Below are 17,174 nucleotides of genomic sequence, written 5' to 3'. Positions count from 1 at the left end.
TTTATCACTCTCATTTTATAGATTGAAATCTTAATTGGGAAGCAACAGGAACAAAAAGCCTTTTAACCCCAGCTATAACAGATCGCCTTGACTTTAATGCTCAATTAATTGACAAACTAAAGTGCACATCCCTAAACAGGAAACCCTCCCTGAACACCTACTGCAGGGGCAGCTCTTTAGAACAGGTGACCAGAGGCAGTCAAGAAACTTGAAAAGAGAAGGTCTAGCTTGAGAGTACTGGCCCCACTGGATGACTGACTTACCTGATAAAATGCCTATTGTGCTCCCCCAAACCCCCAAGATGGCCTCCCCTCCAAACTTACCCAGGGAACATTCTCCACTCAGGTAGAAGAGTATTCTTACCTCCCCACTCCTCCTCCTTTGGCTTAGCACATTTCCAACTGCTCGGTTATCTGACTTGTCTAGCTTTTGTGGGGCCATGGATTTTTCCTGGGTATTATTAGTAACCTCTTTCCTGCTCCTCTATATTATGTTGCAGTATGAGTCACGGCAAGACTGGTACTGGGGGAAACCACCTATGATTCACTAAATGGGTCTCAGTTATTTGTCATCTAAGAAAAGATAAGATGAGGATTATTCTGCAACAGAGACAGTCCGTCCCTTAACCCCCACTTCCACCCTAAACCTAATACACACATCCACATAAACAACATCTGCCCTTGATTTATGATGTGTTTTCAAAAGAACTTGTCCTCTTCCTTCTGTTGTCTCCTCCCTGTAACCGGGTCTGTGGCCAGGTCCATTCATTGGAGGGAAGTTAAACAGCAGACCACAAGATCTGGTCTGTTCCACTACTCCAAGAGTTTCACTGAATTCTTGCTAGATGGGGGTGGGGGAGGCAGGAAGGGGACCTGCCAAATGGCATGGTCATGACAATAAGTAACAAAATGAAACTTGCCAATTTGGGAACCTTGACCTGATTGAATGAGATCATGTTTGTAAAGTACTTAGCACAGAGCCTGGCACATAGTAGGTGCTTAATAAATGTTTGTTCCCCTCCCCTTCCTCCTTCCCCTGACCAGTTTGGTCAAACACACGTGACTTCAGATTTCAGGATACAGCACAGTCACTAGGCCTCTGCCTCCCAGATTGGATTCTTCTTAACTTCTTAACTCCTTTCTGCTGCTTTTGAATTTTTCCACTTAGTCTCCTGATCTCTAGGTCAGAGGAAATTGTCTATCTCCCTCACGTATTCTATCATTCATTCAATCACTCATTTATTCCTTCATTTATTGAGACAGGTGCAAGCCTGTTTTTATAACTGAGCAAAGGAGATAGTCACCCAGAGTTTAAAGATGCAGACATGCCAGGAAAGGGCCATGGACCAAGAATCTCTCTGGAGCAAGCCAGCCCACTGCAGCAGGGTCTGAACTGCCCACAGGTAGTGTGTGTGTGTGTGTGTGTGTGTGTGTGTGTGTGTGTGTGTGTGTGTGTGTGTGTGTGTGTGTGTGTGTGTGTGTGTGTCAAGGCTGCAAACAAATCTCCATGACAAATGATTACTTCCAAGAACATGATGAATGGGTTTTTCAGAATATCACTGAAGCACCTTCTGAAAATCACACACAACAGTGATGGAAATGGCAGATTTGTTGCCTTTTGATGAAAATATTTTCATTGCTGTGAAACTTGTCACTTTTCATTCCTGTGCTTTGAGACATCTAAACCCAACAGTCAGAGTGTAACGAATTGTCAACGAGAGGAAAAAGGACCTTGGGGAGGGGAGAATCAAAAGGACTAGAGCTTGATTCCTCTAGGCACAAATGTGATCTACAGTGAATGACATTATGGATTGAGTGTTTCAGAGGAGGCATGGGGCCTAGACAAACCGCATCCCTTCTCCAAGGCCTCCACCCCAAAATGAGGTATCCTACAAGACAGGCACCGGTCCCTTCCAATTCTAACATTCCACAGCCCACAGCACCACTGCGAAATAAACTTTAAATGGGGGCAGCTATTTGGCGCAGTGGATAGAGGACTGGCCCTGGAGTCAGGAGGACCTGACTTCAAATCCGGCCTCAGACCATAACACTTGACACTTACTAGCTGTGTGACCCTGGGCAAGTCACTTAACCCCAACTGCCTCACCCAAAAAAATAAATAAAATAAACTTTAAATGAAGCCAAACACCATATAAGTGTAATGGCCAATCTTAGCTGGCCCAGAAGAAGAAACATAGAAATCTACCTCTCCTCTCCTTGGAGCACTGCTGGTCTATGGGAGCAGCGCACAGACTGACAGGTGTGGTTGCTATGTTGTTAGGCATTACTTAATTTTCTTTATTACAAGGGAAAGAGGGGCATTGAAATATGGAAATGATTATGATGGAAAAACAAAAGGCTTTAATAAAACTTGAACTCAAAAGAAAAACAATATGAGCTTCAATTCCTGGAATAAAAATTGCTAAAATTTATGAAGGCTGTTTGCAAGCAATTTGGACTGGAATTAACAAAAACTTTGGAGGTTTGTTTTTTTTTGGTCTGAATCTACGCTTTCTTTGGCATAGGAAAGTCCCACTATAGAAACACCCTGCGCTGATATAGATCAGCAAGTCATTGGCCGCTGAAGAGTCCGAAAGATCTGTCCAACAAGGACCATGTGGAGACTCAGTTCCTTAAGCCACATGAGTGAGAATAGTGCTGGCACAGGAGAGACCTGGATTTGAATCCTGACAGTACGTTACTGGGAGCAAGTCTCTGAAGCTCTCTAAGCCTCAGTTTCCTCATATGTAAAATGGGGTCATGGAAGAGAATTATCTAAATTCCAAGGTAATTGAAAAGTCAAATGAAATGATGTTTAGGTAAGGTCAGAACCAAGCATAGAGACAGAGATGCTTTCCCAGGAGCCCCTTGACCACTGAGATTATGAACTAAGAATTCAGAAGGCTATTCACTATTCACTAAGAATCTGGAATACAAGGAGAAAGCCACGACCAGGAGGCTGGAAGTTGTGGTCACCTCCATCTTGAACTTCAGCACTGCATTGTGCCTCTCTGCTCTCTCCTGAAAAGATTCTGAAAGAAGAGGCTGTTGTGCCCGCCACCCTGGTCAGCAATGAGGCTAGACCACTGAACCCTGCAGACCAGGCTGGGCAGCATGACCCCTGCTGTCCTCAAAGACAAATGCCTCTTCTTGTGACTTGGAGCTAGGGAGAAGGCAGTTGCTAATTGCCCCACTCACACAGAGTTTTGCTTTCACCTCTTTTCTGAGTGGAAGCAGTTAATGAAGGAAATCGAAGCGGGTCAAGTCAGGATACCAGCAGGCAAGCATCTAGATCTCCTCTTTCCCCAGCAGGATGAGTAGAAAGGCAGATTTCCCTGAAACTCACAAACTGGGTCATTCTGGCTGTGCCAACTTTCTTAGCCCCAAGATGATAAACCAAAGAAATAAAAGCCAAGAGAGCTATCATCTGAAGCCCTCATAGCCCTAGACTAGTGTTGTTAGTGAGTTCTTTGAGAGAGCTAGGAGCGCCCTTTTGGAAGCCATGGGCAGTGCACACCTGAGTTCCTCCTCATATATTTCTCCTGGACTATTGTTAGTGAGCCAGAAGCCCAAGATAAAGCTTTGTACATTCGAAAGTTCCATGTAAATGTAAGCTACTATTATGCATTGGGCATTTCCAACAGTGGGACATTCTAGTGGAGGAAGTTTGGTGGAGGGAGGCTTTCCAAAGCGCCCCGCCCCCGACCCAAGCCATATTATCACTCCAACCACATGGGAACACACTTTTCAAGGTCACTCTTCACTTCTTCACTTTTCTCTGGGAGGTCGTTCTCACATCCTTCCATATCTTACCTCAAGATGTCGCTGCAGATGATGCCACCTAGTCTTTAGCTAATTTGGCTTCCATACTACCCAACCTATACAACGGAGCTATTTGCAAGCTGTTTCAGCTCAACCCAAAAAACACTTGCCCAATGCAATGTCTGGTGTCAGGGGCTGGGGGACGTGCACAGATGAAAAATGGCCCCGTCCTTTCTCTCATGGAGTTTGCAATCTAGTTATACCTACCTATGAGTCAGTAGGTTAGTACTCTGCTAAAATGAAAACTTTAGTGTCTCCTTATATACTGACCACACACACACACACACACACACACACACATACACACACACCAAAGGTGCTCACATCTACCCCATCCTTAAAAACCCTTGACTTGATCCTGCCATTCCCTCAAGCTATCCTCCTATATCTCTCTTCCCATTCCCTGCCAAACTTCTAAAGTCGTTATCTCCACTCACTTCTCAACCCCTTAAAATCTGGCTTCTGATGTCACTACTCTTGGGAAACTGTTCTCATTTTAACCGATGATTTCAACCTCTAAGTCGGACAGGCCTTTCTCTCAGTAACCATCCTTCTTGATCTTTCTGCAGCTTTGGATACTATCAAACCCCATCCTTCCCCAAGCCCTCTCACCAACAGCACTGCTCTCTCCTGCTTCTGGCTCTCTTCTCTACCTTCTTTCCTCGTGATTATATCTGTTCCCTTAGCTTCAATTATCATCTCTCCCCAGATGACTCCCAAATCTAGACATTGAGGCCTAGTCTCTCTACTGAGCTTCAAGTCCACATCTCTATTTGCCTACTAGGTATCCACTTGTACACCCCATCAGCATCTTAAAGTCGACACATCTAAACCTGGCCCTCAGCCAAACTTCCCTACTCCTACTGATGGCACCACTGCGCTTCCAATCACCCAGGTTTAAAATGCTGGAGTCATTCTGGCCTCTTCCCTTTCCATCATAAATCTCTGCACTTACATTGTCATCAACATTGCTCATCCCTTCATCAACTCTCATGTGAATTATCTGAACATCCTCCACATCACTGCCAAACTAACATGCCCAAGGCACAGGTTTGGCCTTATAACTTCCTAGCTAAAGTAGAAAGGCACTCTGGGGGAGAGATAGGAATCAATATGTGCTAGGCAAACCACTACTTTGCCTACCATCTCCTCTCACATCTCAATGGAGACAGCCCAGGACTGTAAACTCAAGGGCCTTGGGAATAGCAGTGCCCCATAAATTTCCAAACCTGCTTCCACCCTGAAGCCATCACTGAGAGAAGAAATCATTGTGGAGAAGGGGCCCATCAGCAATGATTGCTGACCAACTGCCATGAATAGGAGCCCCAAAAGTGATGGCACCTCCCAGACCACTGGCTCTGCTTCCAGTCCAGTCCTCACAACCATCATCTGGGGAAGCAGGTTTTGTGGATAAGGAGCTGTCCATCTCTACCAAATGCCAATTAACTACCACTCAACAGGGCAGGTGAGCTAGCCTAAATGAACCAGCAAGGTATCCTGAGGGAGGCAAGGGGAGAGAGGAGGCAGAATGTGCCAAGGCAAGCCAAACCACCACCACCACCACCACCACCACCACCACCACCACCACCACCACCACCACCGTGACCACAATCTCCTCTCAGATTTCGATGGAGACAGTCCAGGGCCCTGAGCCCAAGAGCCTTGGGAAGAGCCCAGCTTCCGGCCCAGTGACCTCAGCAAACCCCTTGGAGATGCAGCTTGGCCACTGCTCTTGTGAATACCATGACCACAACTCCTGAAGACTCAGAAAACAAAGTTCTTAAGACCAAAGTCCTGTCAAATGATTTAACATCAGAAACTGATGGCCTTTTATTGGCAGAAATGACATTAAAGAACAGGCTTGACCACTTGTTTTGCTGCTGTAACCTAAGGACCATGGAATTTTCCATTCGACTTGTTAACTGAAATGTTCAATATGTACTGTGTCCCTCATTAGAATCTGAGCTTCCTAAGAGCAAGAACTACCTGACTTCTATTTGCAGCATTTGCATTCAAGTTGCCTAGAGCTTCACACACAGTAGATGTTTAATAAATTTTTGACTCATTCAAAAGCTTTACTTTGGTCTTTCTTATGGCAATTGATTATATCAGTCAAACTTCTGTGTAAAATTACCATAGTCTGTGCCTACGTCCTTTCTTCTATCCACATCCCATTTTTCATCATCAATAACTTCTTTAAATAGGTCAGGATGGACTTGCTATAATTGTGTGCTATACATTTTCTCATATTTATTTTAGACTTAGTATTTATTTTTATGTTTGCTCTGACAAGTTGGTAGTCATACTGCTGACAAGGGGCAGTCTCACATCAATAATGAGTTCTTTCTTGCCTGCTAAAATGTAATCAATTAATTTCTTTCTGTGATGTTATCTAATACTCACCATATTCAACACCTTCTTATTTTTTTCTCAAATACAATTTTCATACATAGGCACAAGCTTCTGGGTGGTCTACAAGTCTTTGGCCTCTCTTATTATTCCTGATCCATATTTTCCAGGGTATTTCTCACCCTCCTCATCTATCTTCATCTTTTCATTCAAGTCTCCAAGTATCAAAGTATACGATGATTTCATTTGATAGGCTTTGTCAAATTCTTCATGAAGTTTTTCTACCTCTTCATCTTCTACAATAGATTCTGGAGCACAAGCTGCCTCATGGGCATCAAAATTCAAGTTGACTAAATGTTCCGGGATATTTTGCACATTTTTGCCCTCACATAACAAAACAGAAGCAGCAGCATGTATACAGTCTTTTACTGTTTCTGAGTACTTTATATATGTTATCACATTTGATCTCACAAACCCCTTGTTAGGCAGGCGCTAGTATTAGTCTCATTTTACAGATGAGGAAACTAAGCCTGAAACAGATAAAGTGACTTGCCCAGGGTCACACAGCTAGAAAGTATCTGAGGCAGGATTTGCTCTCAGGTCTCCTGCCTCTGTCTCCAACACTCTAACCATTTCATCCAGTTAGCTACCTCAATAAAATGGTGAAGCTGCTTCTAGAAGAGGCATGAATGTGTGGAATGGGAAGACCATGAAGAGGCTCGGAAGTGTGTGCAGACATTCTGGAACTGGTTCCAGTCTCTTAATGACATGATGAAAGAGCCTCTCTGTTGACCACAGCTGCGGAATCAGAAATGGAGGCACCTTCAAAAGGCCTGATTGGAACTCCTCTTAGTCTGACTCCTTTGCTGAGGTTGTCCAGTGACAGATAATGCCATTAAGCCTCTCCCCATCCAAGACATGTGGCCTGGGGAAATGGCCTTAGTGCTTTACCTCAGTGTTTATTCGTCTGTTGTGGGTGAAGGAGATTGATATGGAGGCTACAACTTTATGAGTTTTTAAAGGTCAGTCAAGTCTAGATTTTGCAACCAGCTCATCATCAACCCAACATCTCACTGTTCTGAACCAATAAGACAAGGACTCATCTGGCAGCGATGCTTCATTTGGACATGAACTTGGTGGGACCAATGCTACTTAGAAACTGTGCTAAGTCTGAGCCCACTCTCCCCAGAGGCCAAAGTAGTTTTGAGGAGAGAGTGGTTCTAAGGTCCTGGAAAGAAACTTCTGCACTTTTATTTTTGCCATGTCTTTGAATATCCACTTATAAAAGCTAAGTGATGTTAAGTGGTTACATGGAACTATGTACTATTCATGGGTCGCTAATGGGAGGAAGGTTTGGGGGGAACCTGACACCTTAATCCATCAGGGGTATCCCTAGAACCCTAAAAAGGAAATGTAGCATTTGGACTCTGGGATAATGGGCCTCGAGCATTCTCTGCTATGCAACAGTATCAGGATGGATGCAACTGAGTTCCTCCAGTAGCATGTGTCCATTTGTTAGTCATTGGATGACAAGAATGTCACACACAGACTCAGTACCTACATCTAAGTTAGTGTTTATATCTCGCCTAAAAATTCTTCATTCCCTTCACCCTCTTCCCACCACTCTACCACTATCACTATAGAAGGGGGCCACACAGGACTGAGGGTCATATTGTATTTCTCTTTATTTCGGGTTTCCATGCCCAAAGAATTCCTCAACAAGATCAATGTGCTGGTGGTGAGCCTTTCTAGACCTAGCTGGCATAGTCCTCAGAAAGCAGAATCAGACTGTTTCTAGGCCCATACCCTGAGCCTTCCAGGCTTCCTATAACCTGCCAGATCTTATGCTTCCCTGGCATGGGCCAGGGTCACTTCTAAGCCATGATATGAAGGCAGTGGAGTAGAAGTCAAAGAAGCCTTCAGTGTACTAACAATGATAACAATAAAATGGTTGCCATTTCGATAGTATTCTCACAATAACCCTGTGAGGGAGATGCTATTTGTCCGCCTCATTTTACTAGTGAGGGGAGAAAGTAAGGCTAGAAAAAGAGTAAGTGACTTGCTCAGCACATAAGTGTTAAAAATGTGGTTTGGATCCAGGTTTTTCCTCAACTGCCAGTCCAGATTTCTATCCACTACCCATGCTACCTCACTTTATATTGGAGGAAACTGAGGGTTGGAAAAGTCAAGTATCTTGGCCCCCATCATCCAGTTAGAAGGAAGCAAAGGTGGGACACACACCCATGTCTTGTGACTCCAAATTCCCAGGGTGTTTCTACAGTTATTTTCCTTCCTGAAGAGGTAGAGTTGCTGCTACAGGACTCCCTGCCCAAAGCCCCAGGGCTTCCATTCTGCGGCAGCTCAGCTCAGTCCCTAGGTGCCACTTCTCCCCAACAACTCAGGGCACTAGTGACTCTCTGCCTTATCACATCCCCCAGGGCCCCCACCCCCAAGCCAAGCAGCGATAGCCCTCCAGAAAAATCTCTCCAAAAGGACACGTCCAAGTCCCCAGACAGCACCAAGCTACCACTTTGAAAATAGGTCAAACAGTATTTGTCAATGGGCCCATGGAGTGCCAGCAGGCCAAAGTCATATTTACCCATATCCCACACCAAGAAAACACAGTCCTGCAAAGGTGCTCTGCCCCTCTAGAGTTGTATTGACCAAAATAGGGTTTGTTTCATGCAAATATTTGATTTAATGCAGTGTGTTTCTTTTAGCCATATGAGGAAGGAGTTCTCTTGTGGAAGCAGATTTGAATGCAACCTAGCCATTTTCCTCATGCCTTCAGCTTATGTTACTGGATGCTGCTTGATTTGAAGAGTGGAGTTTGTGAGGTTGGTTGAGAAATCTGAAAGAAAACCTACAAGATCACTAGGCAACAGACTTTCTTATTTGCAGTACAAGGCTGATGCATAGAGAGAGATATCTCTGAGTACAGGCAGCTGGGTTTTCTTACAGGACTTCGCTTACACAGAAAAAGCAACAAAAACAAAGGAAACGCTTCATCTGCTTTTACTGGCTACATTAACAAGATACAGGAAGACATAAGAAACAAACTTACCATCAAGAAACATCCAAAGTATATTGGAGGAAAAATATTCAAGGCAGCTAGGTTGCGAATACAGTGTCAGATCTGGAGTTGGGGAGACGCAAGTTCAAATTTGACCTCTGTCTACCTCAGTTTCCTCAACTGTAAAAGGGTAAAAAATGCAAACCCCATTTTTTAACATACGTACCCTGGGCAAGTCACTTGATCTCTCTCCAGCCTCACTTTCTTCAGTAGTAAAATGAGGTAGCCAGCATCTCTCTCCCAGAGCACCTGCTTGCCAGGGCTGCTGTGATGATTAAAGAAAGCACTTTGCAAATCATCAAGTACTCTATAAATACTAGCTATTGTTTTCATCATTAATGATCTCTAGGTGTTCTATGGTACAGGTAATTAAATTAGCAAGATGTAGATGATACAGTACAGGCAAGTAACTATAGTTAAGAAAATCTCTTCACACAGAATACAGAGGAGGAGTTTCTCACAGAAAAGCACTGTTCTATTTTTTGCTTTCCCAGTAAACTAGAGTCTTGTGATTGCTTAAAATGAAGATGGAATTATTTAGATTTGAAGCTAGTTTAAACTCCATTTCAACACTTTGCATGGGCCCAGATTCTGAGAGACACACAGACAATGATGTCTGTTTTATAAACAAAGCCATTGGGGATGGGGTAGAAGAGAGGGGCACAGAAGTTCCCCTCAGGGTCCCCCTCCTTTGTTCAACTAAAGACAGTGAAACTTGGTTACTTCAAGATTTGTGGACTGTTCATTCTGAGCCCTCACAACCCCAGTTTTCGCTAATGGAGTCAGGCCTCCTGCAGAATGGCACCTTTCCAGGACCATTCTGGCAAAGGGACCCTATGGAGAAGGTACACACTTTCTAGAGGAAGAAAGGGAGGCCAGCTGCCCCCAGAGCTGGCCTTGCCCAAAGGCTAAGCCTGGTGCTGGAGACAAGTCCTGGCTATGGTTTGGGGCAGTGTCAAGAAGCTAGCCTTGACAGGCTAGAGATGGGAGCTCCTCCCTCCACCCCTTCCGCCTCTCACATGTTTCCCCCACTGGCTTTAACATACAACAGATTATGAAAATCTGTTTGCTATCATGTTTTTGTTCTATTTATTAAACAAGGTTGCATGCTCACTGCCCTTGATTCAGTTTTCACCAATTCTGCACTTACTTTATCATTTTGGTTGTGGCTTGCTTTCTTCAGGATCGAAACAGCCTCGTTTCCCCACCCCCAAAAGGCTTAGTTGGTTTAAATGGTAAGCTCAAATATAAGAATTAAATAAGAGTGGGTATTTACTTAGCACTTTAAAGCCTACGAAACACTTACCTTAGCTCATTTGAGACTCACAACAGGCCTGGGAGGTGAGTGTTGTTATTATCCCCGACTTTAGATGAGCAAATATACATAGTCTAACCAGCTCAAAGTGACACAGCTAGTGAGTGTGTAAGACAGAATTTGACCCCAGATCTTCCTTCTCCAAGCCCATCAGGGTGCCACCAAGCTGCTTCTCCAAAAGCTTGCTAGTAGATGATGGGAAATTTACTATTTTCTGTGGAGAACCAACTTTTGGTGGAAGAATTTCCAGCTCCTTACAATCAAGACCTTTGAGCCAGTGGACTAGCCTTGGTCCAGGTGCCTTTATTAATGGAGAGTTTTTCTTAGCCTGCCTTACTGTGAAGTAAAGTTCCAGCGTGGCCTGGTTAATCATGCTCTTTCTCTAGCTACATTTCACCTGAGCCAATTCAGCCCTTTCTCTTTCATCCTGAAATTTCATCACTGCCCAGAACTCCCAGGAAGAGAATCTGTCCTCCTTTTTATTCGGGAGGGAGGGCCAGAGGAGGGAGAGTCTTTTGACCAAAATATAACCTCTACTGTTATTGCTTGCCACCCAGGTTAGGCCTCTAATTTCTGCACTTACATTGACACATCCCCAGTAATGAAGACTTTTAAGCTAGAATGTAAGCAATCATGTAAGATCATGAAAGCCCAGCACTCCCATTTCATGGCACCTAGGAACTGAGCTGAGCTGTCGCAGCCACAGTGCTTCAGAATGGAAGCCCTGGGGCTTTGGGCAGGGAGTCCTGTAGCAGCAACTCTACCTCTTCAGGAAGGAAAATAACTGTAGAAACACCTGGGAATTTGGAGTCACAAGACATGAGTGTGCTCTGGGAGAGAGATGCTGGCCACCTCATTTTACTACTGAAGAAAGTGAGGCTGGAGAGAGATCAAGTGACTTGCCCAGGGTACCTATGTTAAAAAATGGGGTTTGCATTTTTTACCCTTTTACAGTTGAGGAAACTGAGGTAGACAGAGGTCAAATTTGAACTTGTCTCTCCCCAACTCCAGATCTGACACTGTATCCGCAACCTAGCTGCCTTGAATATTTTTCCTCCAATATACTTTGGATGTTTCTTGATGGTAAGTTTGTTTCTTATGTCTTCCTGTATCTTGTTAGTGTAGCCAGTAAAAGCAGATGAAGCCGTTTCCTTTGTTTTTGTTGCTTTTTCTGTGTAAGCGAAGTCCTGTAAGAAAACCCAGCTGCCTGTACTCTGCCTTTTGGGCAGAGGGTTTGAGTTATTGGGATGTGTGGAAAACTCCTGGCTCCAGCCCCCACTGATGGATGGCAAAGTATGCCTCTTCCCCTGGTTGTCCCCTCCACACAGGCACACACCCACCTCAAAACCAAAACAACAACACTATCTAAGGTCCCCCTTTAGATGTCCCCAAAGTCACTTACAGTTGCAGACCAGGCTCTCCTGCCTATTTGTCGCAGGGTTATCTCTCCCTGGTATGAGCTCCTTCCCTGCAGTCTGCTGGCAGGTTTTCTTCTGTCACAAGCCACTTCCAGGTGCTCACCTGCTGCTAGAGTGAGCTGATCCCAGTAGGCTAGAGGCAGCTCTCTGCTGTTGGGACCACTTGTCTCCTAGGTCAGGGCCTTCTCCACACCTTCCTAAGGGCTCTGCCCCCAATCCCTCAAGGCATCACCCAGAAGAAGCAGACACATACATTCCCAGCTAAATTAGAGAGGAGTTGGCTCTTTGAGCAGAGAGGGAAGCTGTGGGTCTGGCCAGTGCTAGATCAGAATGTTTCCCTTTGCCCAAATCTTCCCCCAATCACACTCTGTGCACACTAGAACCTTGGCCAGGGTTCAAATGCCTGCCGGGCGCAGGACCTTCCTATCTCTTTCAAGAGCAATGGCAATTCAGTGGCGGTGCAGGAGGAGACTCACAGCTTCTGATGGAGCCAGTGTGGGGATTTTTTTGGGCTGAGTCCACTTATTTATAACAAAGGAGGGCTTTGTATCTTTTAAGGGGCAGGGAAAGTTGGGCCCCAGTGGTGGAGTAGTAATAGTGATACTTAAAAAAGGAAGATAAGAAGAAAAAGAGCATTACTAAATCATTTAAAAATAAACAGAAGACAGCAGGAGGTTTGGGAGGGACAGACAAGCAGGGCAGTGTTGAGGTTACTATGTCCAATCTGAAAAATTGTCCCCTCCCAAAATGCAACAACAAGCTGTGTGCCATGGAGAGTCATGGCTTTGAATGCAGGCCTCTTCTCCGGCTTTTGTATAAGGAAATGTTCCTGTCTGTTAAGTTCATGATGCAATTTACAATAATGCAAAGAATTTTTTTTAAAAAAGTGGTAACATACCAGTCCTATTAGTGCTTATGTTTTCATTTATTAGAGGGCGGGGGGAATGGAATTCACTCTTACTACCCCCATGCACAGTTAAGGTAACCTCAACTTTGCCCAGCCCAGGCACTCTTCTGCACCCTTCTTAGAACAAGGTAGAGCAGCCTTCCCCAAAAGGAGCAGGGCGCAGCCACAGGCCTGCTCCTTCCCAGTCATGTGTCACTTCATTTTTCCCACAGCTCTCCAGACTCCTCCCCCTCCCCCTCCTCCTCCCCCTCACTCCTTCTCCTTCTCCTCTTCCACCACCAAACTGCCAATCCTGGGACACCTGGGCCCTAGGGCCCTCCTCTCCTCATCAGTGGCTTCCTCCCCAGCCTTGCCTCACCTCACTCACAACTGAATTTTCTCCTTTTCACCTGCTACCTTAAGAAATCCTTCCTCTTCCCCCACCCATCTTCCAATTCTCCTTGAGATGGTTTTACCTCATTAGAACATAAGCTCCTTGAGGATAATGACTGTCTGACTTGTTTGTATTTATAACTCCAGCACTTAGCATGGCACTTGACACGTGATAAGTATGTGATTTATCTGTATATCCTCATGCACATGAAACACCGGGGCACATTCTTCAAAAAGCATCTATTAAGTGCCTGTTGCATGCTAGGCACTGGTGATAACAAAGACAAAATGGAAAAAGTCATTCCCCGGGCAGCTAGGTGGCGCAGTGGATAGAGCATTGGCCCTGGAGTCAGGAGGACCTGAGTTCAAATTTGGCCTCAGACACATAACACATACTAGTGACTCCAACTGCCTCACCAAAAAAGAAAAAGAAAGAAAAGAAAAAAAAAATCATTCCCTCAAGAAATTTGTATTTGTTTGTTTGCCTAGGGATGCGCAGAGGAGGAAAGCTCCCTCTATCAAGGGCATAATAGAAAGAACTGGAGCTAAAGAATTGTCTTGGGGATGGGATTGTCTCCTCTCCTCCTCTCTCCCTTTCCTCTCCTCCCCTCTCCTCTCACTCTCTCACTCTCTCTCTGTATAAATTTCCATGGGTTCAGTTGGTTCAATTATCACTTACCTCTATGCTCTTGATGCCCAGGTCTATATATTCTACCCCAGTTTCTCCTCTGAGCTCCAATACTATACCACCAATTTCCTATTGGACATTTCAAACTAGATGGCCTGTACATATCTCAAACTCAACAAGTCCAAAACAGAACCCATTATCCATCCTCCCAAACTCACCACATTTCTCTATCAAAAGCACCGCCACTCTTCCAATTTCCCAGGTCTAAGACTTTCACGTCCTCTTCCACTCATTCTCCCACACCCCACAAATCTTGTCATTTCTTCATCCACATCGTCTTCCCGCCAATTTTAGTTCAGCCCCTCAGCACCTCTCACCTGGACAGCTACAGTAGTCTCCTCCTCTCCAATCTCTCCTTCACACAGCAGCCAAAGTGATTTTCCTAAAGTCTGAGCATGTCACACTCACACTCACACACACACACACACACACACACACACACACACACACACACTTAAGTAGTTCCCTTCTGCCTCTGGGACAGAATATAACCTTCTCTATTTGGCATTTACAGCCCTTCATGACCCAACTCCAACCTACTTTCCCAACCACATGCTATGGTCCCGTCTAACTGGCCTGATATTGTAGGGCACATGGCGAGTATGATGAGAGAGTGGCCAATGAACCTGGTCCTTAAGTTCATGTGCAGAGTACTCTGCTGCCACCATTCCCAAGTGAAATTTGGAGCATAGACAGATACTCGGTAACTGGTTAGATTCTGCTAACCATGTGGTAAGAGGGCTTCTTTTATTAGTCAAAACTGGGGTGGAGAGCCATTCAAAAAGCATTAGTTGTCCAGAGCTTGGTAGCATTCTGGTGAGAGAAAAGAGAAAATGCTATGAGGGGAGAAACCTTGGGCATTCTCGATCCAAGGCGGACACGTGGCCCCTGATTGTAGGTCTTAGTTCTTCCTTCGGTATTTCTTCTTTCATTTTAAGTGAAGGAGACGAAAGGCTATGACCTTATGAGTTTCAAAAGGTCAGGAGAGGGAGTCATCAGGAAATCTAGGAGCAAGGCCCCTGCCAGAGTCTATAGCCAGACAATCTAGCACCTAGGCCCTGAGGAGCAAAGAGAAGCCTTTGGGCCCCAGCTTAGCAGTAGCTGAGATAAAGATTCAGCCAGCAAAACTGCTGAATTTGGATGTGAACTCAGTGGGACCAAAGCTATGTAGAAACTGCAATGAGTCTGAGCTCACTCTCCCCAGAGACTGAGGAGGGATGTCAGAGGGGAAATCATTGAGGCGGAAAATGTTTGTACTTTTGTTCTTCCTATATTTTCGAAGTAAAAATCTTTTGGTAAAATCTAAGTGATATTAACTGGTTAAATGGAATTGAGGCACTAGTCAATGGTGGTTCATACGGAAGGAACACATCAAAACGGGGGCTTCAGCCAATAGCATTAGAGAAAGACAGCCCCAAACCCTGCGAGTAGCCAGCCTTGCAATGAGAGAGTGACGCCAGAGTATGCATCACATACACAACATTCCATGGTCTCTTTTATGATTTTGCCTGCAAGAAGGCCTTTTCTGCTCCTCCCAGCTCCTCATGCCCTCTCACACAAAATGACCTCGTATTTATTTTGTGTCTGTTTACGGACACATTGTTTCCCATGACAGAATGGAAGGTTTTTGAGGACAAGGACTGGTTCTGCTTTGTATTTGCTTTGTCTGGCACACTGGAGCCCCTTGAGGAAAGCTTTCTCATTCACTTCTTCATTAACTGAGTTGCCCAAGACCACACAGCTTATGGATGTTATGTGCAGGACTGGAACCCAAGGCTTCTGACCCCAGTTCCCTGCTTTTTTAGATGTCCCACTGCTCGCTCAGTTCCAGATGTCTCCCCAAGCTGCGCCATCAACTGTCCTATATGTGCTGTCTCTCCCAATTTGAGGACAAGGACTATTTAGAACGCTCTTAGTGATATCCTCAGGGCTTAGCAAGGTGCCTCCAACACAATTGAACACTTCAAAAATCTTCTAGCTATCTATGCCACTCTCATCCACAAGGATAATCCTTGAGAAAAATTATTAGCAAGAATTCCTAAAAGCTGAGATGCTGGATTGGTCAGAGAGCCCAAGTTCTTGTCCAACACCCTGTCACTCAGACAGGTGCCCTTCCAATCTCCGGTGACGGGAACAAGGAGCTTATGTCATCACTCGAAAAATAGAGCCAGACTTTCTTGCCCTGAAACAAAGTTGGCCTCCCTGTAATTTCCACCATTTATATTAGTTCTGCCCTTTGGGGAGACCCAGAGGAAAGCTAAGCCCTCCTCGACATGGTCGTTCCTTCAGACAGCTCAAACCACAGACACTCCTTTTCCAACTTACATAGCCCCAACTCCTTGATAGTCTCAGCTCATCAACGTCCTCCCTAAAGTCTGGTGCCCAGAACTGTCCCAGTCCTCCAGATGTGCTCTGAGCAAGGCAGAAGACAGTGGGGGGCTCTGGCCTTCCTCACTTTGGACACTGTTGTTCTCATTGCTGCTTCTGATCACAGTAGCCTTCCTGGCTGCTCTCAAACACAATGGAGGCACGAGGTCCATAAACATCCTCAAGTCTTTTTCACAGGAGCCCATCCCTATACTTTGTGTAGTTGACTTTCCGTGGAGGTTACAATTCTCACAACAATCCTACACAAATACTATTCTGCAGCCCCAAATCACACAACAAGTTCATGGTCAAGCTGAGACCCACATCTCTCAGCCTGGTGCTGTCTCCTGTGCCAGAAGACCTTTGTGAATGGAACTCTCTGAAGGAAAAGTATTTGTCATTTAGTAAATCAGTGAAATCAAAAGCAGCCGCTAATAGATGTGTGCATATATGTGTGTATGAGCATGTGTATGAATGAATATATGCATGTGTGAATGGGGGGGTGTGTCTATGTGTGGTGTGTATGTGAGTATATTGTGAGCATGTACATGATTGCATATGTGTATGTGTGTGTGTACGGGGGTGTATATGTATGTGTGGTATGTGTATGAGTGTATTGTGAGCTTGTGTATGAGTGAATATGTGTATGTGAGGGGTATGTGTGTGTATGTGTGCTATGTGTGAGTATATGTGTGAGCATGTGTATGGGTGAATATGTGTGTATGTGTGGGATGTATGTATGTGTGTGTGGTGTGTGTGTGAGTGTATTGCGAGCATATGTATGAATGAATGTGCATGTGTGTGTATGGGGGGTGGTGTATGTATGTGTGGTATGTGTATGAGTGTATATGTGAGCTTGTGTAT

The 17,174-nt window shown here is 44.9% G+C and overlaps 1 protein-coding gene across 6 annotated transcripts in view; it reads right to left on the bottom strand.

The window, feature by feature from the left end:
- Positions 1-17,174, bottom strand: part of IL13RA2 (interleukin 13 receptor subunit alpha 2) — a 49,062-nt gene that overhangs the window by 30,721 nt on the left and 1,167 nt on the right. For 2 of the 6 annotated variants that reach the window (XM_027863310.1, XM_027863306.1), the window contains exon 1: positions 11,961-12,438. The exons of 1 other annotated variant lie outside the window; for it this stretch is intronic. Coding sequence is in view for 1 of the 5 variants with exons in the window: in XM_027863305.1 (XP_027719106.1) it covers positions 364-441 (78 nt within the window). In the remaining 4 variants the exon portion in view is untranslated. Of the gene's footprint in view, positions 1-323; positions 445-9,409; positions 9,468-11,960; positions 12,439-17,174 lie in introns of those variants that run through there. 3 more of the 6 variants (XM_027863312.1, XM_027863305.1, XM_027863309.1) reach the window with 3 other exon arrangements.

This window comes from Vombatus ursinus, unplaced genomic scaffold (assembly GCF_900497805.2).
Source record: "Vombatus ursinus unplaced genomic scaffold, bare-nosed wombat genome assembly UNPS02014771.1, whole genome shotgun sequence".
Classification (NCBI taxonomy): Eukaryota; Metazoa; Chordata; class Mammalia; order Diprotodontia; family Vombatidae; genus Vombatus; species Vombatus ursinus.
This window is presented reverse-complemented; position numbering and strand designations above follow the sequence as displayed.